This window comes from Microtus ochrogaster, linkage group LG9 (genome assembly GCF_000317375.1).
Source record: "Microtus ochrogaster isolate Prairie Vole_2 linkage group LG9, MicOch1.0, whole genome shotgun sequence".
In the NCBI taxonomy this organism is placed as follows: domain Eukaryota; kingdom Metazoa; phylum Chordata; class Mammalia; order Rodentia; family Cricetidae; genus Microtus; species Microtus ochrogaster.
Genome location: NC_022034.1, coordinates 1,063,618 through 1,077,303, shown reverse-complemented (window position 1 = coordinate 1,077,303; position 13,686 = coordinate 1,063,618). Strand labels below are relative to the sequence as shown.

General features: G+C 35.9%; 1 protein-coding gene across 1 annotated transcript; it reads right to left on the bottom strand.

Moving 5' to 3' along the window:
* Positions 1-1,626: 1,626 nt before the first annotated feature.
* Positions 1,627-2,568, bottom strand: LOC101994035 (olfactory receptor 8K3-like). The gene has a single exon (XM_005363294.1). It carries the CDS (start codon positions 2,566-2,568, stop codon positions 1,627-1,629), a length of 942 nt encoding a protein of 313 aa, XP_005363351.1.
* Between the last annotated feature and the right edge of the window lie 11,118 nt (positions 2,569-13,686).

The window sequence follows — 13,686 nt, the reverse complement described above, 5'->3', positions numbered from 1 at the left end:
ACAAAATCACTACAAGACTTAGGGTCTGGACAGTATTGAAAATAAAAGAATAGAAGAGGAAAAAACAAGAATAGTTTCAGTGACTTTGTTTAATTTCCTGGTATCTCCTATATTCACTGCTCAGGAATGGAAATTCGAGGAAGGAAAGAATAGTATCTTATTATTGTTCCATCCATCTACCATAGCTTATGGTGAACTCAGCTTCCTTTTTTTTTTTTAATTCTCTTATCTAAGTGACCTGCTCAATTATATTAGTCCTTTACCAGAGTCACAGATTACATTCTCTGACCAAAAGGGAACAGTATTCCATTAAGGGACTTTACATCCTCAATGACATTGGCAACCCAAATGTTGGGAGCAGTGAGACCCCAGATTCTGAATTTCTTGTAATCCCCTGATCTGAGTGCCTACAGCTGCTCTGAGCATGGACCTTCAGGAGTTCCTGATGGCAGGAGAGTGGTTCCTGGTGGGTTTGGCTGGGGTGTGGCTCTCTCTATATAATCTGCCCCGAACACAATAAAGGGGGCATTCTTGGGGAATTCAAGGATGACCCGTGTTGCTGTCTCTCTGTCTGTGTGTGTCTGTGTATTTTAACCTCCAGCCCCTTGCCTGAAGCTCGCAAACTGTCTGCCAGCGCACAGAGCACAGACACGGGGGTACAGTGCGTGGCACCCAAGGCCAAAGATCAATGCCTCTATACAACTGTCTGGTTAAGTACATGAAAACAAGTCAGTGAGAAAAAAGAAACTAATTCTGGAAGTTTCTATGGCAGAACTCAGAGAGTATATTATAATGAGTTTATTCACTAATATGCACAAGTACACTGTATTAGAAAAGCTTAAAGACTAAATTGAAGCAAAATGGTACCAAAACTCAGTTGTGTTATGTTAACAGGATCTCTCAAGCTGTATATGAAAGCAAGAAACCTTAAGAATTCCAAATAACATAGGGACATTTGAGCCTAAGTATATACTGTAGTAATCCTAGTCATTGTGTGACCATGAGTCTGCTGACAGAGTATCAGAATGTGATTTTAAACAATATACATAGGAACATAAGAAGTATAAGCAGAAGTATTATGCTGCCTGAAGGGGAGAAACATATATAAATAATACACATAGATACTAGAAAATCCCTTGCGATAGGATATCACAAAGAGCAAACCAAGTCCTCAAATGTAACCACAGTTGGTTTTTACAACTGTGCATACATACTTTTCTTCATGTTTATATGTTTATAGAGCTAAATACAGTCTGTTATGGTAGAAAATTTCTCAATTATATGTTACAATTCATGCCTCTTGTTGAGGGGAGCCAAGAAGATAATTTAGCAGGATGAATACCTTGCTGTTGAGTTCTACCCTGAGAGCCCACGTGGTAGAAGTGGAGGAATGACCCTTGCGAGTGGTCCTCTGGTCTCCATCCATGCAGAGATATGCACATACATATGTAAGTAATTTTAAAGGCAAATGCATTTTTACTGATGTATTTATAACATTATAATACACATTAGTATAAAGGATGGCAATCTTTAAATATATAATATGTTCATTTGTGTAGGGTAAACATTTGGACAAAAAGATGTTTGTTGAATTGTGGTTGGTAGAATTCCTCAAGCATATAATAGTTAAAAGAGTATGCTGTATATCTTTCTCAATGTCTTCTGGAGAGCATATTTTACATCTTTGTTCCTCATACTGTATATCAAGGGATTTAACATGGGGATAACCAATGTATAAAATATGGAAGCCACTTTATCAGTGTCGAAGGAGTGACTGGACTGGGGCTGCACATACATAAATATTAAAGTCCCATAGAAGACAGTGACCACTGTCAAGTGGGACCCACAGGTAGAAAAGGCCTTGCGTCTGCCCTCGGCTGAGTTCATCCTGAGAATGGCTACGAGGATGAGCAGGTAGGACACAAGAACAACCAGAAGAGAGGAAATCAAATTAAAAGCTGCCAAGACCAGAATAATCATTTCAATCTCATGAGTGTTTGAGCAGATCAAAGATATCAAGGGGAGACTGTCACAGTAGAAGTGACTGATGACATTGGGGCCACAGAAAGACAAAGTGAAAATCTTTATGACGACTAGAAGGGAGACAAATGTGCAATAGCAATAGGGGATTGCCACGAGCACATTACACACCCTCTGGGACATGATGACAGTGTAGAGCAGAGGCTTACAGATGGCCACATAGCGGTCATAGGACATGGCAGACAGAATAAAGAGTTCACTGATTATAAACACAAGAAAGAAAGCTAGCTGTGTCGCACAAAGGTTATAGGAGATTATGTTTAGATCAACAACAAAATTTATCAACATCTTGGGTCCCACAGCTGTAGAATAACCCAGGTCCGTGATAGCCAGGTGTCTGATAAAGAAGTACATGGGTGTTTGTAGCCTGGAGTCCACTGTGGTGAGGATGATCATGCCCAGGTTGCCTACCATTGAGCTCATGTAGATGACCAGGAACAGTCCAAACAATGGTGCCTGCAGTTCAGGGCGCTGAGTGATACCCATCAAGATGAACTCAGTCACTATTGTGAGGTTTTGTTTTTCCATCAAGTTTTATTAGAAAATCTCTCCTGAAAAGAGACACAATAACAAAATTAGTACATTCCAATAGTATCACCTGACAAGTTATGCAAGGTAATATTTTCAAAAAAGAGTCAATCTTTCAATTATAATATATTTAAGATTAAACACACTTTTATAAATGAATATATCTAGAAATAGAGAAAAATAATTCAAATTTTTGCAACTTATTGACTTTACTCACAGGAGCAAATCTTTCAATGTCTATACATGTTTTGATTATAGTAATGAGGACACAAATCTACTATTTTATAATGGATAGATAGCTGGTGAAGAAAGATACACACACATATTAATGCAAAAGAATATTGATAACAAATGAAAAAGTTTGTGACAATCTTGTTAGTAAGTGAGTGCCCCAATGTGTGGATCATGGACTTGGTTATTAAGTCTATACATATACAGAGGAAGACAACTACTGTTTTCCAATTCAGCATCACAAACATTTTACTGCAACAACTCTCAATAAATTATTGTGTATTGAAGTTCCCTGTGTGTGTGGTGTGTCTTTGACCTTATGTATGTGGGTATGTTGCCAGTGAGTGTAAAGATGACCACTTGAAAGACAAGGGTTGATGTCAATCTTTCTTAGTCACTTACAACTTATTTATCTCTCACTGACCCTTGTATCACAGAATAAACAGGCTGACGTTGAGGACTGTGGTTGTATCTAGCTCTGTCTGCTCAAAGCTGGAATTGTAGGTGTATGGCACTGCCTTTACCCCTCCCTTAAGTCCTGGGGATTGAACTCTGGTCATCCTGCTTGTACATCAAGCACTTTACCAGCTGAGTCATCTTCCCAGCCCCTTTAAATTCATGATAAAGATATACCCTGACTTTGAAACTCTACAGCTCAATCGTTCATTTCCTTTGGAAACCTCTGCCTATTTCCATCCCATCATTTCCATCAAGCCAACAATTACCCTCACCTAGCTCTTTTCTCTGGCTAATTTTCCATATAAAATAGCTATGTGAGAATTTTCATATGATCAAAAATATCTTAAAATTAATTTCTCGTGGATCAGTAAACCTCATGAGAAATTATTATTTTTTATTTAAAAACAGTTTATAGTTACAGAAATATGGGTAGAATAATATAAAAAGCAGTAATGTATATACGATACAGTCTGTGAAGCAGAATATTGCAAAGAAACTTTGGAAGCTCCAAGGTCTCAAGGACATTCACACTCTTCTCTTATTAGAAGCAATCAGTACCCATCATGGTTTGTTATCCTGACACCGCTCCCCAGCTTCCTACACGGCAAGGCATATATCCTTAATGTCTGTAATAATGTTTCAAGCAAACATCTTAATCTTCAGAAAGAGGCATCAATCTCTAAGGTATTATTTCCTGCTTTACTTTGTTGCTAGCATACACATTGATACATATTGTTTAGTTTGCTTTATGTTCAACATTTATAACATTATATGAGTGTTATGACTGCTCGGGAGTGCCTGCTGCTTCAAATGGCTCCTGGGTAGTACATACTATATATCAGCCATTTTCTCCAATATTTCCTAAAACTCCAAAGCCACTCCATACAGAAAAACAAGTCACACTAGACTAGTAGTTTGCAATATTCTTAATGCTATGACCTGACGCTGTAATACATTTCCTCATGTGGTGATCCCCAATCATATTATTATCTTGTCATAATTTCATAATTATAATTTTGTTACTGTTGTAAATCACTATTTAAATGTTCACTATGCAGACTGCTGTGAAAGGGTCATTGACCCCTTCCCCAAAGGGGTTTCAACTCATAGGTTAAGATGTATATTATATAAATATGAACCTTGAGGAGTATAAAGAAATCAGAGGAAATGAGGAGAAATACAGGTTATTATCAGAGGAGAGTTTTGAAATTCCCTTTGGACTAATGGGCAAAAGATTTCAAAGAGAAAAAATGTTGAAAATTATTTTATTTGTATTTTTTCTTTTTTTGAAAGTATTTTTTCTCATGTAATATATCCTGATTACCATATCACCCTCTTCTACTATCCCAGTTCCTCTATACCTCTTCTTCCATCTAGATCTGTTCCATTTTTGTCTCTCATTAGAAAAAAAACACAGGTTTCTAAGAGACAATAATAAAATATAATACATAAGATAAAAAGATCATAATTGGAGAAAAAATAAACAAAAGGAAAAGGAGTCCAAGATAAACTTCAAGAAACAAATACTCTAATTATAGGCTCAATGTCCTTTGTTTATGGCTAGAAACCAAATATGAGTGAGTACATCCCATGCTCCTCTTTTGGGGTCTGGCTTACCTACCTCAGGATAGTGAGCCTAGAGAAGCTAAATAAGGAGAACCCAAAGAAAAACATATAGGCCCCCTCCTGAATATTAACCTTCATCAGGCGATGAAAGGAGACAGAGACAGAGACCCACATTGGAGCACCGGACAGAAATCTCAAGGTCCAAATCAGGAGCAGAAGGAGAGAGATCCCGAGCAAGGAACTCAGGACTGCAAGGGGTGCACCCACACACTGAGACAATGGGGATGTTCTATTGGGAACTCACCAAGGCCAGCTGGCCTGGGTCTGAAAAAGCCTGGGATAAAACCGGACTCGCTGAACATAGCGGACAATGAGGACTAGTGAGAACTCAAGAACAATGGCAATGGGTTTTTGATCCTACTGCACGTACTGGCTTTGTGGGAGCCTAGGCAGCTTGGATGCTCACCTTACTAGACCTGGATGGAGGTGGGTGGTCCTTGGACTTCCCACAGGGCAGGGAACCCTGATTGCTCCTTGGGCTGATGAGGGAGGGGGACTTGATTGGGGGAGGGGTTGGGAAATGGAGGCGGTGGCGGGGAAGAGACAGAAATCTTTAATAAATAAATAAATTAAAGAAAAAAGAAACAAATACTCATTCAGTAACATACTCTGGATTCCTTTAAAAATACTAAATTTTAAAAATGATTTAAAAACATCACCAAAGAAGGTAAGTCACTTGTGCACAAATATGAAAATGAAATACTGAAAATTTACAGCTTCAAATTTTGCCATATATATATATATATATATAAAATGGTTTCATATATATGTGTGTATGTGTATCTATGTGTGTAAAACACACACATATATATAAATGCATATGACACCTATGCATCATCTCTTCCTATCATTTTTGGCTTTCATGATAAATAAAATAATTTGCATTTATAAGCACACGCATGTATGCAAACAAATATTTTCTAAGACAACATGAAGTACATGTTAACATGTTGCTTACTCTCTCATCGTATTTCAATACATTCAAATATAATTTGAAAACGGAGGCATAAAGGAAAAAGGAGAGAAATCCAGTTGTTCCTCAGATGTCTTGGGAGGCATAAATCACAAAAACTTCGTCAGAAACAGTCACTTACTTGTGATGACAAAACCTGAGCAAACTCAGTCATTGCTTTAGATTCTGGACACACAAACTGTCTGTCATTGTGACTTGTAATGAAACTTCTCTTGATTCATCCGTGTGTTGATTAACAAGGCATAGTTGAGTACAATTTAAAGATTTTTTCACCTTTTGCAACTCCCCCTAAGGAGATGCCATACAATTTGCAGATTATCCCTGAAGCATTTGAAATATTGATGAAATGCCAGGAACTTAGCCACTAATTGCCAGAAGCAAAGGTATATTCATCTGTGACTTTGTACATTTAGTAATTGTATATGCTAGCAATCCAAATTTAGGATTTCGTATAAAAGAAGCAATAATAATATCATAAGAAGTTAATATGTTCATACTTACTGTAGAACGCTTTAAAAAAATCTAAAATATAGAAAGTGCTTTATTTGTTGACATATGATTAGATAAATTAAAAGTAAATACAAACAGAAATATCATTCAACTTAAAGAGTGCAATGTGTGATAATAAAAGTTGAACCTGGATACTATGATGCTGAGTAAAGCAAACCAACACAAAAAGACAAGTACTGGGTAATGCTATGCAACACAGTGCAAAAATTAAGGACCCAAACTTGCTTAATTGGAAGTTGGAGCTCCTAACATGACAAAGAAACTTTAATTTTAAATATACTGTATAATTAAACAAGTCTCTACTGTTTTGTAATAAAAGTAACAGGAAATGAATTAAAAAACATTTAGCAGGTTATGATATCATATTTTTGTATTTATACAAATTTATATGTAACAGAAGTTTACATTAAAATATTACCTGTTTTCAAAATTTATTAAACCTAAAACATTATATTAAAGTTAAAAGTTCTGGTAAATTTTTGTAATAGCTCTGTGTGTGTTTATGTGTGAGAATACAGCTTGCATGTGACACTCTGATGAATATCTTGCATATCACCATAAAACCTTCATCTGGCGATGGATGGAGATAGAGACAGTCATTCAGTATTAAATCTGCCTCAATTCAAGCCTAAGTAAGAATGTTTATATGATTTACATTTGTGGTTGATAAATCATTTGCAGTATGCCCTGTCTTAATGTCATGACTTTATTCTTTTTTTGGTTAAAATACTAAATCCAGTTACTGTTTTACATAAATGTATGAATGTGGGATTCACCAACTAGAACATGGGAACCTACCAGAGGTCACTCCAAAGGGGGAAAAAAGGAACTTATTCTCTTTCCTCTGTTGGCTATCAACTGCTAAAAATTCCTCATGAAAACTTGACCTCAAGATTTTGGCTGACATGATCTGGTACAGGTAATTATGACTACTGTCAGTCCAAAAGTGTCATTCCAGAAAACAGCATTTGTTAGCATTCTACTTCATTTTTCTGTTCATCTGTTCTTTCTGCCTCTTTTTTTTTTCAATGTTTTCTGAGCTTGGGTAGTGGAGAATTAATGAGTACGTTCTATTCTTATTGAATACTAAGTCTCATAGTCTCCACACTTTGAGCAGATAAGCATCTGTGCTTTTACTGCTGTTTACTACAAAAGTCTTCTTTAATTAAGGTTGAGAGCATTTGAGGTATGTAGGTAAAAATATAAACTATCGTAAGACAAACTGGCAACATAACCATTTAGTGAAAGCCCGAAAGCAGATTCTACTCCTTCATCCATGGGGTTTTGGACGAGACCAGGCACAAAATTTCTTCCTATTGGTCCGGCCTCATATCCAGTCAGAAAACAGTTTTTGTTCCATGAGAGTCATATTTCTATTGCACCATTGGGCACATCTTGTCTGGCAGATCATTGTTGCTATATACAGTATCCAGCTCTGTGTGACCTTATTTCACTTTCTTCCAACCAGCCCACATAATATTTTCTGACAGTATAAACCTAGCAGTCTTAAAGGGAGTTTCTCAGTCCATGAGAGATTGACTTTTCTATAGTATACAACTTAAATGTGATATCTTCAGCAATAGGAATTTATTTGTTTTTTATTTTTTATTAATCTATACATTTTGCTTTCCTACCTTCCTCTCCCTCCCTTTCAACTCTCTTCCGTGGTCCCCATGCTCCCAATTTACTCAGGAGATTTTGTCGTTTTCCACTTCCTATGTAGATTAGACCCATGTATGTCTCTCTTAGGGTCCTCATTGTTGTCTAGGTCCTCTGGGATTGTGATTTGTAGGCTGGTTTCCTTTGTTTTATGTCTAAAAACCACTTATGAGTGAGTACATATGAATATTGTCTTTCTGGATCTGGGTTACCTTACTCAATATGATGTTTTTTTGGAATTTATAATGCAGTCACAGTGGGCACCAAGGACAATGACAGTAGCCTTTATTGTTTTAAAGAGTACTGATGCCTCCCTCGCTGAATCCTGATATTCATAAGGAATTCTTATACCTTGTTTTGTGATTTCTGTTTCCTATATCTTCTGGAAGTGATAATATCTGATTAAATAATGTTCAAACTTGAAAAATCTCTTCTTCATCATCTTCTGATAATTGTAGAAGACAGTCTCACTGGAAACTCTTTGATCCTCTCACTCTGGCCGTCACTCCATCATCCCCTCCCTTTCAGAAAGGTTCCCTGAGTCTGAGGTGGTTGTATTGTAGATACATGTATTAAGGCTGGACTCCGCAATTTTGTGTGTGTGTTTGATTGTGTGTTTTGTTTTATAATAGTCCCTTCTGTTTTAAAGAGAAGTTTCCTTTAGGGTTGAAGATAACATTTATGTGTTGGTATAAGGACAAATGCTTATAGATGTTTGTTAGTGTTTATGCAGAAATATATATTAGTGGTTGCAGATTCACCTTTGATTTCAGCAACATGTCTGCTCACAGGAGACCTGAACAAGCATGAAACCAATGAACACGCTAAACTGGGCAGAAAAAAAAAAAAAACCCGTGAGGCCTTAATCATTCTCAAAGAACTGTAAACAATTGAGGAAACCTGGGGTTAGAAGAAATAATCTTCCTCAGAAAAGAACACACCAGTTTGTTGTTCAGAGTCTAACGGTCATCTCTGAAAACAGGTATACGAGTAAGCATAAACAATGTGATAGAAAAACAATGGACAGGGATTTCATGGAAAGCACTATAAATATATGTATCGGAGGATTCTGTGTTCTCTTCTGTTTTTTGTGCATATTACTTCTGGGTAACTCCTACGGCAAATAAATTTATTTTTAGGAGCCCAGTATTAGATGCATCTCCTCTGGTTAAAAAAAAAAAAAGATTGTTTTGTTCTTTTTTGCTGCCATGTGCCAAATGAAGCCAATGGCTGTTTTCTTGGCATAAAAATATCAACTTTATTAAGCAATGCATTAGATATTCCTGTTTTCCTCTCCATATAACTATAATTTACACTTTGAGAGCTTTCTAAATAGTATTTAATTATGACTAAGTCTGTATTGTAGCATTTGGACAGATAATTTAGATTAGTCCAACCAAAATATCCTCCATTCATGGGACTAAATACCACAAATTCTTTTACCTATATAACTAAACATAAAGGTAAAAACAATCCTTGCCATGACAAAGCAACATCAAACTCTCTTGTGTAACTGTTATTCCTTATATCCCTCCTGAGAAAAGGCATTTGGATTTGGGTTGGAGAGCTGAGAATTAACATGCAATATAGTCAGTAGACATTACAGCATCATTTTTTGATCCATCCTGCTGTATCTTTGCTGTTTCCCCAAAGTCTAAGATTCATGTGTTAGGGTTTTGATGTCTCCACAAATCATTGCTATACTCTTTCTTTTAGGTCATCTCCTAACTTCAGACATTTCATTTTTCTGGGTGTCTCTGGAATGCTGTCCTTGTCAGACACATTTTAATGGGAGCCATCTGGGACTGTGTTTATTTGCTGGAAAGACACACCCTGATGTTAACAGAACATCTTGCCCTTTCTATTGGTTAGTTTCTAGATCTTTCTATTTAAAATATTATTTGATTGTATCTCCTTCAGGACAAAATGCTTTTGAACAGCAAAGGAAACATTTTTAATATGAAATAAATTAAAGTCAGTACGGTTATAAGCAGTATAATATTTGGGGATTTTGATGGGATATTTATCCCTTTTTATTTTAAGTACCTATTGTATAAGTATTTTGTTATGTTTTACAGTAGCTTTAGCTTGTGTACTGTAAGGAATTCTACTAACATGATTAAAAAAACTACACAGTTCTCTAAAGTGTTTAATGATACAGGCAGGGCCATTACCAGTTTTTACTTGTTGTGATAGACCTAAAAATGAAAAGATATATAATGAATGACTAATGGCATCAAATGTTTCCCTCTGTGAGAAGAAGCAACATCATATTAGAAAATGTCTTGACTGTTACATGAAGATATTTTAAATGATTAAAGTCTGAGCTTGAATATCTGTTTGCCAAATAGTGTTAGATTTTAACCCCTGAAGACAAATTGAACCAGCAGATGGCAACAGGTTAAAAGACAAACAAGAGGAACAAGCTCTGATAACTTGCCCAGCTTGCTCAGGGAGGCAAAGAGAATTGTACCTGAAAAGATTTTTAATTTTGAGGAATTAGTTCATGAGAATTTTGAGCAGTTTTAAAAGAAAGAGTTAGGGGTGAGGATGAGGCCAGCGCATCAGCTTGGACATTGTTGGATGTTAATGGATCTGGCAAATTAGAACAAACATGAATACAAGTTATGAAAAACTGCTGAGTTATGTTCATATAGATGCTAAAGGGAGAGAAATAATTGTGAAATAGCACTAGCACTTCGGTGGGATTTAATGTTTGCAGTTTCTAATAGTGAAACTATTTGAGCGCAATGCAGGGTGAAAATATTCAGTAGTTGGGGGATATCTAATAATCATCTTACATTTTATTCAATGGCACAATAATTTCTGTAGGTCCTTTACCAATAAATTACTTAGGATGTGTCCTTCCATTATTATTAAGTCTATAATGTCTTATAAATAAAGAGTTGCAGATTGTTGTGGAGAATTATGGCATACATAAATTTATTTAACACCATTGCCTTGTTGAATTATTACCACAGTAGGACATGAAGAGGAAGGACTGATAAGTAATTGATAGAGGAGAAAAGGATTAATACTATGAGCTACTGCCTTAGCAGTAGCTTTATTTAATAACCTGCTCTGCTTCAGGTGTTATTTTTCTTATAGAATTTAACCATGAGTCTCCAGAAAACATCTTAAAGAGTGGGGTCTAGTCCTTAGTAGTAGTAGGCAAATAAGAGCATACCCAATTAATAGTGCCTAAAACCCTTTGTAAGTAACTGAGTTGTATTGTTTAAGGAAGTTTTAAACTAAGAGGAAAATGGAAAATTTACCACTGAGTAATAGTATGTCCTAAATAATTATAAAATGGTTGGTGTTGTATTTTATCTGGAGCTATGGTTAATTTTTGTTCTCTTAGCTTCTCTATCATGAAAAATAAGTATTTGCTTAAGCACTGATGAGCTGAATGGAAGAGGAGAATGTGATCCACATAATGAATGAATAATATCCCAGGAATTTAATCAGCACCAGTTTAAGTGCTTTATGTACAAAAGGTTGAAATATAGTAAGGCTTTTCCTCATCCCTGTGGTAAAATCTTCTATTGATATCTTGTCATAGGCTGTTGGTTATTTAAAGTAGGGAGAGAGAATGTAAAATGTTCATTATCATCAGGATGGAAGGGAATAGAGAAAAAATCCTTTAAATCAAGGATAATAATGTAATGATCTTATGGAATCAGAGAAGGAGCAGGGAGCCATGTCTGGAGGGACCCCATTGTTTTCATGATAAAATTTACACTCCTGAAATCATATAAAAATCAAAATTTATTTTTGTCCTTTTATAAATTATGAAAATAGTGTTCTAAAGACTAACCAAGAGCTCTACATGTTTTAGATGCCATTTTTCCTGTACTAGGAGTTGGGCTGGTTTTAATTTTTCCCATGAAGGCTCCATTGGGCAATTCACATGGAATCATTAGAGATCTATCATACTTTTAAAGGTTGAACAAAAAATATGAATAAATATAAAGATTTTGTAACAAAAGGCACAATAAATTTTCTTATTTTGCTAAAATTTTTAGAGCATTATTATATGGAGGCTGTAGTAATATGAGTGGCGGGGCTGCGTCCCCAGCACCCCGCTGCCCACTAGGCTAGCTTTACCTGAAATAATTACACGGACACTGTGTTCTTTTAAGCACTGCTTGGCCCATTTCTATCTGGCCTCTTCTAGGCTAACTCTCGCACCTGGACTAGCCCATTTCTAATAATCTGCTGTAGCCCATAAGGTGGCTTACCAGGGAGATTCTAGCCTATGTCCATCCTGGGTCGGAGCTTCATCGCGTGTGCCTCAGAGAGCAGAGCTCTCGCCTCTGCCCCTGAGAGGAGAGCTGTCGAGTCTCTGAGCTCACTTCCTCTTCCTCCCAGCGTTCTGTTCTGTTTACTCCTCCCACCTCTGTTTTAACCTATCAGGGCAAGCAGCTTCTTTATTTAATTAACCAATGACCTTCTTCCATCAGGAGGCAAAGTAAGCTTTTTTAACTATATATATGACTTTAAGTAAACTTCAAAATAAATCTATTTATTTATTTATTTATTTATTTATTTATTTATTTATTTATACAGACATCCACTATTTCTGGCTCTCTCAGTTCTTCTGCTGTATTCCTGTGATAATCCTTGAACCTTGAGGAAAGGGGCTTTGATATAACTCTTTCATTACAAGCTGAGTATTCTCATGTTCTCTTTATATTAAACAGTGTGCATCTCTTTATTTACTGCTATATACTACACAAAGAATAAATTTATTAATTTAAAATAAAAATAAAATAAATTAAAAAATCTTGTTTTTAGTTACTTGCTTTAGGATCAACATTAAAATCACATACAGAAGGCCAAAGGTTGTCCTTGTAAAAGAATTAAACTTGTACTTAGCATAATTACAAATTTAGTTCTGAGCACCTTAAAAAATTTGATACTTTAAAGGTGACTGAACATTAATATGGATCTCCTCTCTTTAACAGTTTGCATATATAAGATTAGGATTTTGCTATAGTAGTATATTATTTGTATTTTAATAAATAAATCCTGCCTGAAGACCAGGGGCAAAACTAAAGCCACTACAGGCCAGGTAATGGTGGCACACACCTTTAATCCCAGAATTTTAAAGCCAGTGGTAGATGTACTTCTGTTAGTTCAAGGTTACCCTGGGCTACACAAAATCAGTGCAGAAACAAATCCAGGTGGTGGTGTCTGACCTTAATCCTAGTACTGGAGAGTCACACCTTCAATCTCGGCACTAGAGGAAATTTAAAGGAGAAGAGATAAACTTAGCTGGTTCAGTCTAGAGCCACCCAGAAGAGATAAGACTTCTTTATTAGTTTGGCTTCCTTGCTTTGCTGATTTTCTGTCTCTGGGTTTTTATTATTAGTGATACATTTTGCAGTTTTAGACATACATCTCTAAGTTAATTTTTGCTAAACTGAGTATATCTTTATAAACTTAGTAATTTGTCATTATACAAAACTTATTATAATCCAAAATAATAATAAACAGAGGGTTTATTAGGAATAAGAAATGTTGTAAATGCTGAATTTTAAAATGACAGCCATAACTGGTTCTTACTTTCCTCCTAGGTATGTTTTTTTTTTTACTAATGTTTTCTGTAGATGGAGGTGCCAGCAGTTCAATATTGCTGCCATGCTTTCATAAGATTG